At 29.4% G+C, this 19,545-nt stretch overlaps 4 protein-coding genes across 7 annotated transcripts in view; 2 read left to right on the top strand and 2 right to left on the bottom strand.

The window, feature by feature from the left end:
• The window catches only part of LOC123006451 (metabotropic glutamate receptor), a 40,449-nt gene extending 38,154 nt beyond the window's left edge, over positions 1-2,295 (bottom strand). The window contains exon 1 of one of the 2 annotated variants that reach the window (XM_044400943.1): positions 2,201-2,295. The gene's annotated coding sequence lies outside the window, so the exon portion shown is untranslated. The remainder of the gene's footprint in view (positions 1-2,200) is intronic. The other variant, XM_044400942.1, reaches the window with a different exon arrangement.
• Positions 2,296-7,925: 5,630 nt separating this feature from the next.
• LOC123006452 (proclotting enzyme-like) lies at positions 7,926-10,754 on the top strand. The gene is made up of 6 exons (XM_044400944.1): positions 7,926-8,096; positions 9,082-9,353; positions 9,460-9,998; positions 10,050-10,185; positions 10,234-10,518; positions 10,571-10,754. Exons 1-6 carry the CDS (start codon positions 7,985-7,987, stop codon positions 10,721-10,723), a joined length of 1,497 nt encoding a protein of 498 aa, XP_044256879.1. The 5' UTR covers positions 7,926-7,984; the 3' UTR covers positions 10,724-10,754.
• Positions 10,755-11,448: 694 nt separating this feature from the next.
• LOC123006555 (heart- and neural crest derivatives-expressed protein 2-like) lies at positions 11,449-17,418 on the bottom strand. Of its 2 annotated transcripts, none has more exons than XM_044401128.1 (5): positions 17,252-17,418; positions 12,990-13,160; positions 12,604-12,791; positions 12,375-12,551; positions 11,449-11,833 (listed from the first exon to the last, which is right to left on the bottom strand). In XM_044401128.1, exons 1-5 carry the CDS (start codon positions 17,334-17,336, stop codon positions 11,741-11,743), a joined length of 714 nt encoding a protein of 237 aa, XP_044257063.1. In that variant the 5' UTR covers positions 17,337-17,418; the 3' UTR covers positions 11,449-11,740. The 2 variants fall into 2 exon arrangements, with proteins under 2 accessions (XP_044257063.1, XP_044257064.1); XM_044401129.1 differs by having other exon boundaries at positions 12,604-12,767.
• A 1,688-nt stretch (positions 17,419-19,106) lies between these two features.
• Positions 19,107-19,545, top strand: part of LOC123006581 (PBAN-type neuropeptides-like) — a 1,919-nt gene continuing 1,480 nt past the window's right edge. For both annotated transcript variants that reach the window (XM_044401167.1, XM_044401166.1), the window contains exon 1: positions 19,107-19,187. In XM_044401167.1, the coding sequence (XP_044257102.1) occupies positions 19,107-19,187 (81 nt within the window). The remainder of the gene's footprint in view (positions 19,188-19,545) is intronic.

Genomic DNA, 19,545 nt, shown 5'->3' with positions numbered 1-19,545 from the left:
ACACGGGGATAATACATTTTTAGTGAATGGGCGTTGCACAAATGTCTCGATTTAAATTTTTAGATTCAAAGCATGCTTTACCCTTTGTGCATGTTTTGCAAGTATTTGAAAGTTGTTAATCGCTGGAAAAACAAATAGAATCTCCGCCGCTTCTCTTGAAGTCGACTTGCCCCAAATTATAAAATACTTTAAAATCATTCGAGTTTTCAATCCGGTGAATTTGAACAGTTCGTGTGATATGTAGCCCATCCATTTGCCAGCTTTTTACCCCAAATGTATTGATTAAATTTGTTTTTTTCTTCTGTATCACTTAAAAAAACACCAAATTAATAAATCGACTACACACTTCCAACATAAAGTGCTTGTAAATTTACAAAGTCCCGCCTTCTCAACATTCCCTTTTTACGGTTCTCTCGGGTAAACACTGAGGATAGCATAATTAACGACTCTCTTACATTAAGGTGCAATATAACAGCTAGGTAATCGCCCTACTTGTTAGAAGCTTCTACTGAATTCATCCACTGAGGGACTTTCCTTGTAGTCGGATTTGTTTAAGCCGAGTTTTTTGTTGATTCAAACACACACACAAACAATATTAAGCAAATCATTTTGTATGTAAATATGACGTTTTACGCAGTTTTTATATCGCCTACGATAAGAAAATCTTAATTTATTTTATTGTCAAGCACAAATAATAATTAAGCACAGTAGGCATAAATTTTAGCAATTTTTTTTAACTAAAGCAAAATGGTTTTTACTAAATTGGTTTTTTTATTATTTATTATTTTATTACACTGCAGGCAATTAGTTGTGCTTACGACCTAATCCCTATTTTCTTGTAATTTCCGGTTGTCTAACTTCGTTTATTAACTCTTATGATTTATTTGGAAAAATACAGCTTTAGTGTCTTGTAGTCATTAAACAGTATATTACAGTGGACTATAAACCCGCTTCAATTAGCACCTGAAAAAAGCTATTTCCATTTTATTAGCCGAAACTAATTTCGTTAGATACAAAATTTCTTCTCATGTCCGAACAAACTCATTTTTATCGATTTGGTGATTCCCAGATTTTCTAGGCCACAATTATAATTGTGAAAATTTACAACGCATAATGACCATGTTTTAGCTTTCATAATACGTTGTTTTTAATACAGTCTCGATAAAATTAAAAAATTGCTCCAAGTTGGAAGTCGGGAGCTTTGCAAACCAAAATATTGCTCCATCTTGGAGGTTATTTACAAATCCAAATTCTGAATAAATTTCAAACATTCACTGAATTGTATTAAATGTTCCACCAAATGAAACAATTTCCAGCTTAACGGATAAAGTCGCTCTTAGGCAAACTTTTGTTCAGCGGCTTGACAAAACGATTTATGAAATTTTTCGTATTACAAACAAGGTGTGCAAAATTTTGCTTTAAGGTAAAAGCTGCGTCAATTAAAAAATGGTGATCATCGAAATATTGAATAGAAAAGATTGACTTTTTTCTATAAGCTGAAAGCTTTTATATTGCGTGATTTGAATGCAGCAAAATAAAACAGAATGGAGCGTCAAGCGTGCAGCTTAGTATTCGTTTCCGCAAAATTTCATTGCAACATCCAAAAATTTCATTTGTTTTTCTGTGGCGCAAAAATATTTCTTAATATTAGAAATTTTAATTAACAAGATGCCGCTAATTAAAAACTGAACTGCTGTTTAGTAATTTTACCGAAAGAATACTATGTTTTTGTAATTAACAAGTTTCCCTTAGGGAGTTGTGGGTATGACAGCGCATTTGATATAACGAGATACTTTCAAAATGTCCTGAGGTGTACTTTTCTATCAAAACAACGTTTCCTATTTTTATCATTTGATTTACAAACAAAATCTGTTCTAAAAATATCAAAAGTGATTAATTTAGATAGAGGATAGACCCTAACTAACCGGAACAACCTCCATTAGTTAAACTTGTCTAAAAGTAATAGATAATTCAATGTAGTGGTCCAAAAACAAACCAAATAAACTTAAAGGAGTCTGATAAATAGAGCAAAAACTTTTCACTTTTCATCACATAATAGCTAAATTATTTCTTGTTCCAAAGATTTTTTTTTGAGAAAACGTGCATCCTAATGCAATGAATATGTTCAAATCATAACTAAACTAAAGTTGAAAACTTGAAAAAACTTTATGGCTGAATTTTCACTAAAAATTCGACTTACGGGAAGCAGAAAAGCTGAATGTTTTTTTAAACGCGACAGAAACAAACTTCGCGTTCCACGTATTTAGCATTTAAAATTCACTACCACCCCCGACACCACGTTGAATAAAACTGAATGAAAAGTGGAACAGACATCGAGACGCCAACAACGTTACGGATCCTGCGTCGTAACGCTTTATATAAATTTTCGTTTAATTCAAAATGTTTCAGATGACCGTTCATTAAGAGTTCAGAAAGTATCTGGTCTTTTGACAATGAACAGACTATTCTCTTAGGGGAACTCACAAATTTATTATTGCTATTAAACATCCAGACTCTTAAGATTAAACTTGTTTAATTGGGAAATACCTTAACATAGCTTCGTTTAAATTAAACGGAACGAGCAAAAAGATTTGCTATCAAATGACTAATTTTTTTGTTAACAATTAACGGGACAGCTTATAACGATTTCTTGCAACGATTAAAATCGTTGCAATTTGTCTTAATTAAAAAAAATCAAATTACAACATACGAATGAAACAAATTGCCAATTTTTTTCTTATTTTAATTTTTATTTCTATTCTTTTATTGTCGGAAATTTGAAATTCAACGAAAATTGATTTGAACGAATATCGTATCATTTCTTACAAACTTCAATACTTTTCCGGGTATCATTAGATTTAGTCACGAAACCAAATTGTAGATCAAAAATTTATTATTAGGTTATGATAAGTTTTTTATTGCTAGAAAACATTAAAAAAAAATTGAAAAACCATTAATAAAATTTTGTAGAAGCTTAGCACGCAATGAGTATACAGTTTTAAAAATGGTGGATGCGCCGGGTCAGTAATATTATCAACAAAAATATTTCTTTATTTTTAACAAACACCATGTTTCTATTACTCGTATTCTGTTTAAACAATTACTGAAGGGTCAAATGCAAAACCGTATTTCAAACTATTTATTGGTATAATTTTACATGTGTGGTGTTCTGTCCAAGTATTAATTTTACGATAAAATGTAAAAGCTAAAACATGTCAATTTTCTAATTTATTTTATTGATTTTTTGCTGAAGTTTATTTTTAACTAAAAGCCAACAATGTACACATTTTTTGTAAATGTATTGAAATTCTGTAGTTTGTGTGAAAAATCATAACCAACGATTAAAGATTTCTCACTTTTAGTGCTTCATTCCAATGTATAGTAAAGTTAATTAAAATTTGTTATTAGTTTTTATGTATAAAATGAATGTTGGTTATATGTCTTTCATACATTTTTATTAAAACTTGTTATTTCTTTTTTATTTACAAGCCGTTTTATTAAATTAAATATTATTAAATAAAATTCAGAAATTATATTAATAAGATAAGATTATATAAAAGTCAGAAAGAATTATAAAGTTTTGTACTACGAGTACCTTCTAAACTTGAAAAAATATTTATTTTAAATGTAGTATATGTACTAATGCTGTACAATTTGACCGACCAAACCAGCCATAAAATTTAACTAAGTTAATTAACCAACCAATTAACCAACTAGTTAATCCAAATTGACCGGTTAAATCAATTAACTAGTTAATCGGTTAAATTAGTTAAACGGTTAATTATTATTAAATAATATATTTACGTTAATTTCTACTTTATACAGAGTGCGCCAGAACTCGCGCCCCAGAGAAAATTTTCAAGTAAGGTAAGATACCAGGAACATGAAAAAAATGTTTGACATTTGACATTTTTTTATATCTATTTAATGATACTGATGATCTTGTATATGTTTTTTTACAATTATTTAGTAAAGGGACAAAATTTTGTCAATAAAAGCCACAAATAACATAAAACAGAGTTACAATTTAGGATACAGCTTCCTTGTTTCCTCTTTTAATAGCCTATAGCAAAAAAACTTGGAAAATTATTTTTCCAACAGAAATAAATAGAGTCAAAGTGCAAACTTTAAACCCTCATAACTACGAAATTTTTATAGATAATTTTTTTTTAACATTTTTTCCATGTTCCTGGTATCTTACCTTATATGATATTTTACTCTGGGGCGCGAGTTCTGGCGCACCCTGTATATGTATATGGGAAAATATAAATTTATTGTTTAACCGATTAACCATGTAACTGGTTAATTAGTAACCGTTTACCTAGTTAATTGATTTAACCGATTAATTTGGATTAACTAGTTGGTTGATGAACTAATTTACCTGGTTAAATTTTATAGCCGGTTTGGTCGGCCAAATTATACAGCACTAATATGTAACTAATAAGATTCACATTTTGTGGAAATTAGTGAAATTTGTGTTTCAAGAGTAGAGTTCCGATAGAATAAGGTTTATGTCATAATCTCATAATAAGCTAGTCAAAACAAAAAGGAGCCACTTCTAAAACTCTGAATGTTTTTTTTTTTTTGGAAGAAATAATTTTTTAATTAAAATTCTTGTTTATACATACATATTATATTTATTTTAGATTGTACTTTAATAAATTTTGTTGTATTGTATGTTTCATTTTTATATTACTGGGTGATTGCCAACCTTATTTAATGTAACAAAGAAAATTTAATAAAATAAAGAAGTGGGCTCTTTTTTCATTTTTTGACTAGTTTATGTTTTATCATCAAACATAAAAAAGTGACATTTTGTGACTAGATTAATGAAGTTAAAGGTTTACTTTTTCTTAGTTTTAAAATTTTTTTTATTTTATATTGTCCAATATTAAAAAAAAATTAAGCTTCCAGACTCCATTATTTTGAGTCCAGAAAGAGACTTGTTACGGATATCAAACCCGGTAACAAGCCGCAACATTTACTGAGTTGATATTTTTAACACAATATTAAGTCAAACTATTTTTTTATACATTATAAAATAAAACATATTTGCGGTTTCTATCTGTTAAAACCTATACGTTACATTCACAAAAATAGGCTGGTAAATATGGCATAAATCTGTGCTGTTGTAATATATAACACTACCGATAACTCAATTTAATCCACCGATCTGCAAATTTAACTATTTACAACTACAAATTTGTCGTGTGATTTGAACTGACTTTTGATTTTTCCGAGATTAAAACATTTAAGACTTGATTTTTCTTTACAGACATTTTCTAGTAAAACATTATTGTTCGAGCTCATTTTTCTAGATTTTTATTGATCTAAACTACAAACTGTTACTTTAACGTATTATGCAAACGCAATGAACTCAATCTTTTTAAAAACATATTTTTAAATGTAATTATTTTATTTTACTAACAACAAACAAATCACGGGTGTTATGAACCATAACAATCTTAGATGTGTTCAAATGATCGCTCTACGAGTTCTAATTAGAAACCGACATCTACGGCAGTTATGATAGTCATAATATTCATAACATAAATTGGTATGTTAATAGCTATTACGATATCATCTCGTAAACCTCTTACAGTACCTACTCATTACGTTATTCATATCATTTGCACTGTAATATTTGACTAATCGGACTTATACTTAATAGAAATTACTTTTGGACCTAGGAGTAAAAGTGACGTTTAGACGTCAAATCCAGGCAAATTCTTTCTTTTAACAGAACACAATTATTTATTATAAATAATTTATATACGTGTAACTTTACTTTAAGGTAAGTTTCTACTTCGTACTTTAATATTTAATGACTTATTCATCGTACATTGCGATCAAAACGCCCACTTTGTTTTAACCAAATCATTTGCCGCCGCAAATTCAATTTTAATAAGAATAACCTGGAAAAATGTTGTAAAATAATAATAATAATTTTTAAGATTAATAAAAAGAAAAGGGAAAGAAAGGGAAACTGACCAATTTGCGAAGTTGGAAAAAACATTACTTTGTTTGATTCGAAGCTAAGCGATTTTTGTGGCAGTAGATGTTTCAGCAAACCCTACAAACCTGTCACAAAAATATCGCTTTTACTTTTAAAACGATGTTCTGGTTTTAGAAAATCTATTTAAATGAAAATTTGCTTTAAAAAAGAAAAAGACAGTACTGGGTAATTCGTTGAACGTCTTTTATATCATAAAGTACAAAATAAGAATAATTCTGAACAATAGATCTTTAATACTTGAATACATAAGAAGCAGTTGCCGAGAATCAGATTTAAATTTGGCTTTTTGTTTATTGTACCACATCAAATGAATTCTGTAATTAGCAAAGATAAATGAGATAACTTTTACGATTGTTTTTTTGTTAGATTAGAGATTCTAATTAATTTACTGGAGGCTTCATACGTGTTTATCAAAACTTTGTGAAACGTTTTCTTAATTATGATTAAGAGACATTTCTAATTATAATTAATAAACAATATGTAAAATATTTCTATCGCGATTGAATAATTTTTAATTTAAAAAAAAAAGTAGAATTTTTAATTTTGCATGCGCCGCGCCGCATCTGCAGATCCAGATCCATTACTAAAATTTAATAAGAAGTAAATTTTGATCTAAAAAGTTAAAATCGTTTGTCGATAACTCTACTAAATGTCTAGCCTTAGTACACCGCGCCATCTGAGAACGAAAACGTAAAGGAAAGCAAATCGACTGCGGTTGATAAGGGTTAGAGAGTAGGAATCTGCCAACTACTTAAAAAAAAACAAAATTTATATTTTGTTCTATTTTTCGTCTGCTCTTGTAAGGAATATTAGAATTAAAAACTAGTAACGACAGAACTAATAATAAACTTTATTGGAATAAATTCCTGAGCCTTTTTAATAAACGTCTTTATATTTCTTTATTTTTATTCTTCTTATGCAGACGCCTTAAATAAATCAAGTTTGTTAGTTTTTTCAAAATTATAATTTGCAAGTTCACCATACGTTGGGGTTAGTCTAGTAACGCCTAAAGAGTAGGCAACCAAAAATTTACAAATGCTGACTTGGAAATTATAATCAAATTTTGTTGAACAGTATAAGTGGTTGCATACAGTAAATTATTTTGGTATTACGTATAATTTGTAAGAAATAATGATAATTACTGCTCATATCACAAAATTTCAGTAAATTTAATTATTTTTTTTATATATCTACACAATAAAAAACTGCATCTGGTCTTCTATTTTATTTAATGTAAAAAAGATGGCTGTTTTTTAATTTTTATAATTTTAAGGTAAATTAATAAGATTTTCTAGTAAGTGCTTGTATTAAAAAAATCAAAAAAATTAAATTTAACTTCTTAGTACATATTGTATTTTTACATTTTCCTTACATAGTTGGTCGCCAACTCACACGTAAGTTATTCATATTAATATGGTGACGAATTATTAAGATCTAGAGCGAGTTTTTAATCAATTCATAGACCACTTTTAAGTTCAATAATCCTGTCGGTTTCTTCAGAACAGTTTTGACAATGCGTTCAATAACCACAGTATAATAGTGACTCTGAAAAATTATTTTTTTACAGTTAGTAAATTTGGATTAGTCACTACATTCTAATCTACTTAAAAATTGTTATCATGATGGTAAAAATAAGAGTTCTCCACCTATGTAAATTCTTGCAAATTATAAAGAAACATGTCCCGTTATAGGTACCCACTTACAAATAGGTATAATTAAATGCCATGTAGACTGGTAGTTCAATAATCAACAATCAAAATATTCTTCATGCTTCTCTATTGATCAGTATTTTTCAAGTTTACAAAAACATATTTAAATAAATATACTAGATTCTGCAAATTATTAAGCCTCAACAGTAAAGTGGTGGGGAAAGATGCATCATAAAACGTGGTTTATAAGAGCAACTTATTTTATAGAGTAGAAACATTGCGGGATCAATGTGAGACAGTAACGTATCATCACCACGCAATGGGGATAATTTATCAATTATTTTATTGGTGTTTATTGATTGTTGTGTTCGGTTTCTCACCTTTTGTCGCTCAGCAACATCAAGAAACATCAGATGCAATTGTGATTGAAGGTATGCAAATTGATACAAATTTACATTTTTTTTTAAGAAAAATTAAATTCATTGACGAAAAAGAGTTTTTATTTAACTAATTTTACCCGAACTATAATCTTTTTATTTTTATTATCATTTGCTGATTCAATAGACTGATGGTTAATATACTAGTTTATTTATTTATACACCTATTTATTTATATATTTTAGTAAACATTTTTGTGTTTTTTTGCAATCGTATATTTTGGAGCAAAATTTATTTATTTTGTCCATTAGTGTTTTAATTTAAATTAAGTATATATTTTTTTTTTTAAATTATTAAATTGTTTTAACATTTGAATCTGTTTAAGAAAATTTTTAACACCACCTGCTAGCGTGGCACCCGCAATCAGCCACTGCCAAGGTCGTGAAGAACGTTCACCTTGGGACCACAGTATTGATATGCTTCTTCAAACTTTTCAAAGATTATAATGTGTTTCTAATTGCTCATTGATGAAGCCGGTTTTTTAATTGGTTTAAATTGAAAAAAAATTGTATCTGATTTTTTTTGTAAACGCCGTAAAACCGTTGTCAAAAAAATTTGAGTACACGAAATTCATACCAATGTTTATTGTATTCATTATGAGTCACTGCATTAATAATTAATTACCTATTATTTAAATGGACGACTATAAAAATATAAATCAAGTACGCAAACATGAACTGAAAAGTATTATTTTGACCTATCGTATTCTTTTTAACGTTTTTTCGCCAGTCCTGGGGTATAATAAATAGTGGAATTTTGTTTTGTCTGAAAACTGGATTGACTGGTACGCTCCATCGGCAGACAATATATTTATGTATTAATATTGAAAACAAAAAAACTAATTCTATGCTAATTACCATATGTATTGTAATTTGTAAAATTTTTGATTTATTGTATTGATTTAATATTTGGGATAATCTTTTACTGTGTTTTGTTGTCGTGGCACTTTTTTAATACTAATCGTATTGACGTGTTTCAGCTAAATTAGAGAGACAACCCAAAAGAAGCGACACTCAGTTTATTTTAAAAGAAACAGCATATCAATACAATCCAGGTTTAATTCCTTCTAACATTAATACAGTGCCTCTGGCAACAACAGGCCCTTGTTTTACTGGAAAAGGAGTCCTAGGGAAATGCACTTCATTTCGGCAATGTTATCCCTACTTCAAAGTTCCAGTATTAGACAATTTTGAAAGTTGGATTTTAGGAATGTACGATACTTGCAGTTATTATACTGCACAAGGTAGACAGGTAAAACCATTTTTTAATTAATTCCTTAATTGCTCATTTTTTATAAGAAAATCAAGTTCACACAATTAAACAAGTTGCTATAGAATCATAAAACAAACACTTTCAGATGTTTGGGGTCTGCTGCGCCAACCCAGTCAAACCAGCAACTGAATCGAATGAAACCTTCAATAATGCTCTTACCAACTCAAATACTACAATTAATGAGGCCATTCCGTATTACCCACAGTTGACCAACTGGCCGCCACCAATCCCAACCCATCCTCCAGATCATACAATTCCGCCGTTGCCGACCCATCCTCCATCTCCGGGCTACCCACCTCTGCCAACCCATCCTCCATCTCCCGGATATCCGACTTTGCCCCCTGTCACCCAAAAGCCGCCAGCATGGCCACCGGCAATAACAACCAAGCCTCCATATAAACCCACAAGACCCACGACCAAACCGCCAGCGACGCAGGCACCAGCGGTGTCTTCTTGTGGGGCTAAAAATGGGTACCAAGATCAAGAACGGATTGTGGGTGGACATAACGCGGACGTCGGTGAATGGCCTTGGATTGCCGCACTTTTTAACGGAGGAAGACAGTTTTGTGGAGGCTCTTTGATTGATAATATCCACATATTATCAGCAGCTCATTGCGTAGCCCAGTAATGAAATTCCATAAAAGTTTTTTTTTAAGTAAACACCGTTTATTTTAGCATGAGTTCTTGGGACGTTGCAAGATTAACAGTTAGACTGGGAGACCACAATATTAAAACCAATACTGAAATCAGACATATTGAAAAGAGAGTCAAAAGGATTGTGAGGCACAGGGGCTTCGATCCTCGGACATTGGTACCAAATCACTGTTTTCGAATATTAAAAAAGCATCTCATTTTTTAGTACAACGATATTGCTATTTTGACATTAGATAGTCCAGTTCAGTTCTCCCAACAAATAAGGCCAATTTGTTTACCAACAGTAGGTAACGATTTTGCAGGACACACAGGAACGGTTATAGGATGGGGAAGTCTCAGGGAAAGTGGACCACAACCTTCTGTATTACAAGAAGTAAATATTCCCATCTGGAGTAATAGAGATTGCAAACTTAAATATGGTCCTGCTGCACCAGGAGGAATTGTGGACCACATGTTATGTGCAGGACAAGCTGCCAGAGATTCTTGCAGTGTAAGTAGACTTTTTCGCTGTTAATGAGCTTTTTTCAATATATATTTTAAAGGGTGATAGCGGAGGTCCTCTGATGGTTAATTCTGGAAAGTGGACTCAAGTTGGAATCGTTTCTTGGGGCATAGGATGTGGTAAAGGACAATATCCAGGAGTATACACCCGAGTGGAAAAGTTTTTGCCATGGATAAATAAAAATTTAAAATGATCTGTATCAAATAAATGTTTTTTAATAAAAATTGTCTTTGTCTTATACTTACCCAAAAAGAAATATTATTTATTTTTACCTCTTTTACGCATTTTTTATATGTATTTATAATGTTTAACATCGTTTTGTAACAATAATTTAATGTTAAAAATAGTAATAATTGCTTTTTAGAACTTTTAATTTATTTTTGTTTAATATTTAAAATTACAAATATTTTCTTAATACAATGTATCAAACTATCTTTTTGTAATAATTTTTGAGCCAAGACCATCAAATTAAATTTATTTTATAGTTAATTGTTTAACTAAAAAAATAAATTTTACTATTTTCATGCTTTGAAAAAAAGTACTAAATCCATTTAAAACTCGACGAATAGGTGTTGGTTTCCTACATGTGTCTAACTTAACAACTGGTAGCTAATTTGCCACAAGATACTTCATCCCTGTCAGTAATTTGACCAAGTTACGCCTACGCTGATGCTTTAACGCTCATTTAATCATTCAAACAAAGATAGACATTGAATATATTCAAAGCGGTGTTAAATTTCAAAATCTAAAGTGATATTATGAATACATGTGTATTCATGTATTATTTAATAATTGATATAAAAAAAATCACAAAGAAATGTTAATGTTTTAAGCCTTTTTATGTTTTTTTGCAACAGGTTTATATTGTTTTGTGTGAATCACTGAGACTTTTCTAAATAAAAAAATCAGTCGGTGAAAATGTTTTATTGAAATTCTATTATTTGTATAAGGGTATAAATAACAACAATCACAACAAAAAAAAAACATTCGTGAAATGTAAATGTCTAATAATAAACTGGATAATTATATTATATATGTATATAATTCCTAAGGTGTAGGTGAATGTGTCTGTATACACTAGGGGCCATGTGGCCGCGGTAGACTAAAATAGATATATTATATACAATTTCAGGAAATTTCTACAAATGAAATGACTTTTAAGATACACTTCCAGGTTATAAAGCACATGAACATACATCCCGTTACCCCGTTACAGCGCTTGTTCTTGCTCCAACTCCAGGGCCCACACGTGCTGGGGCCAACCTGTTCGCCCTTTTGCCTTTCTCGTCTTGATCATATCTTCCTGTTTACAATCGTATTATAAACATCTCTTTCAACAAAATTATAATGGGACATTTTTGTAATGTAGCATTTCATAATGAAATAAATAAATAAATAAACTGTCATCTAAATAAGATCAGCAATTTCAGATAAGAATTTAGATTTAAATACCAATACGAAAAAGGAGTGGTCAATCGTTCAACAATAAATAAAATCTCATAAGAAAAACTACTAATTTTGTTTTGTAATTAATGATGCTCATTCATTTATCTGTTGTACAAACAAAAGAATTTCTTTCTAAATACATCTAACGAGTGAAAAATTGTATTGCGGTGATATTTTATTATAATGTGACATAATGATCTATTTGGGCGTCCACCCTTCTGATAAATTTCAGTGAAATGCAGAAGCGCCAAACTTGCAGTTAACTTAATAGAATAAATGATTTTTCTATGGTAAAAGAAGGGTGCAGTTCCCTGCTTGACATTCAGTTATACTGATCTAATTAAGGTTTATTTACTGTCAATAAGTCAGAAATTTAATCACATAACACAATTACTTACCCCAATATCGCCTTTTGATGAGATTTGTTCATTTGTGCATTCATTAACGGTATTATTTGTTGATTTTTTACTCATTGTACCTAATTCTGCTGTAAAACTTCCGGGCGCTGGATCATCTGATTCCAGAGCTTTTACAAGGTAATTAATATAGGAAGTAGCTAATCTTAATGTTTTAATCTGGAATGAAGAAACTTAATTCTTAAACAAAAACTAGAATTGGAGACGTTACTTTAGATAATTTGGTATCTGGTGGAACATTTGGAATGCAGTCACGTAAATCGGCGTAAGCGTTATTGATGGATTGCGTACGGCGACGTTCTTTCTTATTTGCCGTTGTTCTCCGTTTTACCACCCTTACAAAAGGAACTTGAACGTGTTGCAAGGTCTCATCAGCTACACAGGTATTAGGAGTATAGGCTTAAATTGAAAATGGCGGCTTGATAATTCTTGTTTTGTCAAAATTTTACTTTTTAAATTAATAAAACTTAAAACATTTGATGTATTTTGTAACTACATGTATGAATTACAAAATTAAATAAGTAATAAAAACAATTATGAAAAGAAATTGGGACATATTTGCTCAATTTAGGTATAATTATATATAATTATACTTACTATTTCTATAGTGAGATAGTCGTTGCTGAGAAGACACTTTGTTAGATGTTCCAGCAAAATAAGAATAAGAACCAACCAAGGGATTTTGAACATTATTTGTTGGTGATGGTGAGTCTGATCGGGGGCTGCTTGACCAAAAATTCGAGTCATCACCGTTCAGCGAGCCACCATCTGAGATAAAAAAGTGGTACATCAAATATCAAATTTAACATTTCAAAATCATACAAAAGCAATAAACAATAGTCAGCAAGTAACAATAGTTATTTATTGTAAGAGTGTGTTAGGTAGCGTTTTATCCACACTTTAATTTAATTTTCTTAAGTGGATAAAACGCGACTAACACACGATTGCAATATAACGTTTTATCCACAATCACATCAGGCCCAAATTATTCCAAACTTAATTAAAAATTAAACTGACATTTAAACGTCACGCCAAATGTGCTTTCGGTTAAACGTAGTAAGCTGTTACGCGGTGCGCTGGTTACTAACAGTGGTATAAAGTTACTTTATTCCACTTGTAGATAAAATGGTAGTTTATACGCATCTAAAGTGTGGAATAAAGTCTCTTTCTAGAGTGATTGTGGATAAAATATTTTTTTTATTGTTTATGAGTAAAATAAAGTACATATAACAAATACAAAAGTCAGTGCATTTTATTTGGTATTAAATTTAAATTTAAATTAAATACAGGGTGTTTTAATGAAAACCAGTCACCCCGAATATCTCAGAAACTAAAAAGACTTTGTAAAAACGCCGAAACAGGGCAATTTTGTTTCCGAGGGGGACATTTTTTGACGTAATTTTTAAAGCACCCTCAGTAACCCCTTAACCCCCACGCACACCAACTTTAAAAATTTAAATGGCACTACCCTACTTGTGGCACATGAAAGCTATTTTAGCAAGGTTTTCAAAACTTTTTACCAAAATTGAATCAGACCATCCGTTCATGAGATACAGGTTGTTCTAATAGAAAGGTACTATTTTAGAAAAAAAATGCAAAAAAAAACCGAAACCGGTTAATTTTGATTTTAAAAGGGACATTTTTTGACGTAATTTTAAAAGCACATTCACTAACCTTTTAACCTCTATGCCACTTAACTCTAAAATGTCAAATAGCACCAACCACTAGTGATACAAAAAATAAAAACACTTTTAAAACGCTCTTTAAAAGCTTTTTTCCAAAATGAAATGATTTTTATACATTCATAAAATATCGGCAAAAAACTAATCTGTCAGCAGTCAGTATGTACAAAAGGAACTTAAGAACTATATTGCTATTTTTTAGATACTTACATTAAATTAAAAGAAACGTTAGTACCCCCTTTCCTTTAGTCCGATTATTTTGACAATAAAATAAGGAAATAAAAATAAGTTTGTTAGAGCTTCAATAATACTTATAACAATATTAGTATGTTTCTTGTAATTTATTTTAATATTTTTTATTAGAAGTAATTACTAATTAGAATTGCGAATATTTTATGAATAGATAATCCCATTCAACTTTAGAAAAGAGGTTCAAAGAACATTTTAAAAACACTTTTATTTGATCTGTCGCAAGTGAGTCGGTGCTATTTAAAATTTCGAAATTGAGGTGGGAAAAGTTAAAAGGGGTGCTTTTAAAATTGTCTTTTTTAAAAACAAAATTAACTTGTTTCGTTTTTTTTTGCAAATTCTTTCTGGATCAGAAACAAAATCGACCTATTTCGGCGTTTTTGCAACGTCTTTTTAGTTTCTGAGATATTCGGGGTGGCTCGTTTTCATTAGAACACCGTATATTAAAAAGATCTGCATAACAATATTTACTTTTATACCAAAATTTTAACCGTTTTGAGCCAAACAGCAACATTTATTTAAAATATATTTAAGTACAATTAAAATATGACGAAAAACAACGTTATGAAATTTTAATTTATAGGGCCGATTTACCGAAATTAAACTAATTGTCATTTACTTGAATTGTTAAATCGACCCATAAAACGAAGACTATTGTAACTCATTTTGTATTCAACTGAGAAATAAAGGCTTATAAGATTCTATACTAATTTTATTTTTAACAAATGCCTGTATCTAAGTAGAAATATTTGTCTGGCTGCTGTTCAATTATGACGAAATATTTTCTGTTTCTTAGTTCGTTAAATTAATTAAAGAAAAAAATATGTGTATTTTAGATTGAACACAACATTTTCATAATTTTGTTACAAAACTCATTCATCAAGAAGATCTATAAAAAAAATTAGATACCATAATTATTCAACTAAAATCTGACATATTTTGTGAATGAATCATGAAGTAGAATTAGAGTGCAATTACATTTTAATTTATGATTAATTTGATGTTTTTCAATTGAAAATGAATAAGTAAAAGACAAGTGAATTCGAATTAGTTTAATTCTTAATTAAACATTTAATTCAAACTCACCTTAAATGTTCTCATATATCCCAAAAACGCTCTTTATCACACAATTATAAATGAGAAGTTTATGTAGTTTATTAAGTTATAGAAATTGGGGAAAAACTTAACGCTAAATTATTAAACTAAATGCTAAGTACATTTGCTCAGTAAAAATAATAAACGCTAGGTGAATATTCTAAATGCTAAGTAAAAATACTAAGCGCTAAGTAAAAATACTGAACGCTAGATAAAAATACTAAACGCTAGGTAAAGATATTAAAGTTTTATTATAAAAAAACTATTACTAAACAAAAACAAAAGTAAATTTCCAAAAAACAAATTGTTGCAATTGCTGGCAAATAGTGAAAACAGGCATGAACAGTTCTTTAACCTAGAAAATGATGGGTTTTTATTGCAGTAGCAATATAAAAAATGTATACTTATTGTAGGTAGTTGTTTAGAAGTGTCACCATACTTAATAATGTGAATGATTTTAAGTGCTTAATGCCTTAAAAGATAAAAATTTGTTCCACTTTTTTTACACATAGCAAATCTTATTTTAATTCTTCGCATTTAGATTATTTTACCTAGCATTTAGAATAACTATTTTACTTATTTAGTGTTTGATTCTTAGCATTATTATTTTTTACCAAGCAAATCTTATTTTAATACTTAGCATTTTATTAGTAGCCATTTTTTTGTAGATGGTGTATCGGAACTACTTGAAACATTGCACAAATGTAGAATTTTTTAAGTAAAAACTCTTTTAAGTAATAATAGACGTTCCATCAGCAATTTCTTTCTAAATTATTATTTTAAATTAATACCTGTTAGTAGCAAAAGTTATTTTTTTGTAATCAATTTTTAAAAATATATTTTTATAGTATGTAATGAAACATACGAAACCTGAGAAAAAGTGCTATATACATATTAAACAATTTTTATACCAAAAATGACAAATTCGACTTTATATCAAAAAAATTAATCTGCAATCTGTAATTGTGCAAAAACAAATGAACAACGTGCCAATAGAAAATAATTACAGTTGATCATACACATACGTTTTTGCTTGTTATTTTATCTTACATTTGATATTAATACTCCAAATTTCCTGTAAAAAGATAGGAAACACCCAGTCCAAGAAACAATAAAATCATCACAAATAAACAGAACAATTATAACACATGTTATATTGATATGAAATTTCGGTGATACCAGACACAACCTTTTTATTTATTTTTTCTAATATTAATGCTTTGGCGTATTTAAAAAGAAAAGTTAAATCTTTCGCTGGAAAAAGATAAACCGAGAGATAAACTATATGAACATCATATAAGTGATTATTACGTACTTTATTGCGTAGGTATGGAATATGAATGTAAAATGTAGGTACGTGTAGTTAACAAGATACTCGATTTACTGTAACACTAAATAATGGTAGTAATTTCGAAAAGTTGACATCTCATGTTTATTTTCTTTAGAATTTTATAAGATGTGCTACATTTGTGCGACAAATGTTTCATCTTTAGATATATAAAGTAACATTTAAACATAATATTTACCTATACAATAATTACAATATACCTATACAATCTTGTAAATATATGTATAAATAGAGAATAAAATAATTTTACATACGTATTAAAGAATGATGATAATGTGCAACGTTCACTATATTATAAGTACTTAAAAAAACACTATAAAATAGTTGTTTATTTACTACAATTTTTTATAAAAATTATGATTAAATTTCTAGTTAAAGTTTCAGTCTTTCGTATATAATTTCATCCAATGACTCAATGTGAAATCTTACATGCTTTTACATAATACTGTTTAGCAAATATTTTTCTACTATCATGCAAAAAATACCTTGTATATAGTGATACGTGGAGGTGTTTGTAGAATATCCATAATGAAAAATTTCCGAATGTGGTGTCGAATTATTGTATGACATTTTTTTTCAACTTGATTATTATATCTACTATTGATGAAATGTTTTATAAACTACTCAATTAACTGTTTGTCACTGGTAGCTAGCCTCAGGCAATCATATACTGAAAGCTTTCCGCTGTTATTTTGTTACTAATTTAATCATAAAGGCGGAGCATCGCTTCTGATGAAAGCTTATTGCTCAGCCCTTGCTAGTAGGGTGGATCCTACAGCAGATCCTCCCATAATTTTATTAAATACACATAATCCACGATTATTGAATTATCCGCTCTAATTTCACTGGTGCTCTTTTCAAATTTTCTAAAGGGCACAACTCAAAAAAACTGCTAAAACTTTTAATTTTAAACTCATGTAAGAATTAATAATTATGATAGGGAATTTGAAAACAAAGATTATTGTAAATTATACCAAGTAGGTGGGTTTGTGATTTGCTTTACACGGGAGAATAAACATTATCTACCTATAATTTTGTTTCATATATAGACCTACTTAAAATTATATAAATTTTATTATATTTTTTTAATAAGCTAAGGATTAAACACTCACGGAAAAAGTAAAAAATTATAAAAAAGTAAAAGTGTGTTCAATTTTTGAAGCATTGACCACTGAGACTCGTCTGGCGCCTATTACACACATGTCTAGAAACTTTTCCCACATTAATAGAGCCCCACTTGAAAAAGTCTGATAAAAGCTATTTTAAACCAACTAACTTTACATTCATTTCCTTATCTTATTCTTGCAAAAAGCATAAAAGCTTTATTAGTAGCAAGGGTAGATATTGTTGTTTTCTACAGACAATTAATCGGATTAAAATATTTTTTCACAAAAATATGACTAACCAAATAAACTTATTAATCTATCAAGTGCTTCGAATTATTTCCCTGAATAAATCTACAAATAAATTACAAACATTGTTACTGATATTTTTAATATCAGTAAATTCTGAAATTAGATAGGTATACGCCGAGATGTGATTGTGTGTTTAATTCATATACATGTGGTGTTATAAACTCTAGAAGAGTGTATGTATATACAAAGGTAACTTCATGTATCTAATATAAGCTTTAAGTATTTGAATCGGAAGCTGATCATAGCGGGCACTTTCCCTCTCTCTTCACTAACGTCACGCTTCGTATCTCGACACAAAACAGATACCATGTAATCAACTAAATGAACTTAAATTTTCAGTAGTCACTACTTATAGGTTTAGAGCTTTGGCTAACCAAATTTTTATTGAAAAATGTATTTTCTCTTTAAAGTGTTCATAGATCTCGACGTGTTACCTCATTTTGACAACAAGTGACAGATTGTCACTTCACGTACCCATTGCCTACTCGAAACATGATATTTCTAACGCCAAGTCAATTCTTTTCATCTAAATCCATATGTATACCATTATGTATAGTACAGACAGACGCCAAGGGCCACTTTAAAACACTATAGGGCCCCTTGGCGTTGATGGGAAAGATATGAGTTAATTTCTGGAGAACTGTCACATCAAGTAAATAATATTTATTAGAAAAAAAAACATTTTATATCTACAAGTGGGATTTGTGTAATATTTTTATTTTGAAATCTTACTAGTTGTATTAAACTAAGTCAAAGTAATAAACTTGAAGGATTTTGCAATAACACGAAGGGTGTTTTTACGTGAATAAATTAGTTTAAGGGATTTACAAAACTACAGGGGTTGTTATCGTTAAGACCTCCTAGTGATAATGACGCAGACTACATCCTATAAAACCCTTGGATTTTCTGGAAACTGTGTAGAACTATGGAACGATTCATTCTTATTAACTGGACTGTGCTTTGTGTAGCCGTTCTTTTCTTCGAAACAGTATTGTCAATACCTCATGTAAGTGTTTATATTTAAAATTCAGAACAGTGTGGTGTGCCTAATTTTGAAAGTTTTTTCATAAAAAATCATAAAGTTATACTGTTTTTTGTAATTTTTTACTTGTAACTTTGTTAAGGTTTCTAAAATTCTGAAGAACACAAAGTTAGTTAAAAAATAAATGTAAATTGTGGACATGTTGGTATAGATGTTCTTCTTCATTATTTTTTTATTATCATGATTATTTTTCAATAAAATTAACTGTAAGCAAAAATTCGTAAATTTACTCTTATTAGTATTTTACAATTTTATTATTACACAGGTGGAATATGTTCAATAGTTTTATTTTAAGCCAGTTAGGTAGTGGGTATACTTTATA

The sequence above is a fragment of the Tribolium madens genome, unplaced genomic scaffold, assembly GCF_015345945.1.
Source record: "Tribolium madens isolate multiple individuals breed KSU strain unplaced genomic scaffold, Tmad_KSU_1.1 Scaffold_2;HRSCAF=44;Tcas5.2_LGX, whole genome shotgun sequence".
Taxonomy (NCBI): Eukaryota; Metazoa; Arthropoda; class Insecta; order Coleoptera; family Tenebrionidae; genus Tribolium; species Tribolium madens.
Note: the sequence above shows the minus strand (reverse complement) of the source record. Positions and strands in the feature narration are given on the sequence as shown.

What these genes read in the sequence shown, in the direction of transcription:
- LOC123006452 (XM_044400944.1), top strand. Translation starts at nt 7,985, where the DNA reads ATGGGGATAATTTATCAATTATTTTATTGGTGTTTATTGATTGTTGTG. An exon ending in AGATGCAATTGTGATTGAAG is followed by an intron (nt 8,097 to 9,081) that starts GTATGCAAATTG and finishes GACGTGTTTCAG; the next exon opens with CTAAATTAGAGAGACAACCC. An exon ending in ATACTGCACAAGGTAGACAG is followed by an intron (nt 9,354 to 9,459) that starts GTAAAACCATTT and finishes AAACACTTTCAG; the next exon opens with ATGTTTGGGGTCTGCTGCGC.
- LOC123006555 (XM_044401128.1), bottom strand. Translation starts at nt 17,336, where the DNA reads ATGTCATACAATAATTCGACACCACATTCGGAAATTTTTCATTATGGA. An exon ending in CACGTATCACTATATACAAG is followed by an intron (nt 13,161 to 17,251) that starts GTATTTTTTGCA and finishes TTTTTATCTCAG; the next exon opens with ATGGTGGCTCGCTGAACGGT. An exon ending in ACTATCTCACTATAGAAATA is followed by an intron (nt 12,792 to 12,989) that starts GTAAGTATAATT and finishes TTTCAATTTAAG; the next exon opens with CCTATACTCCTAATACCTGT.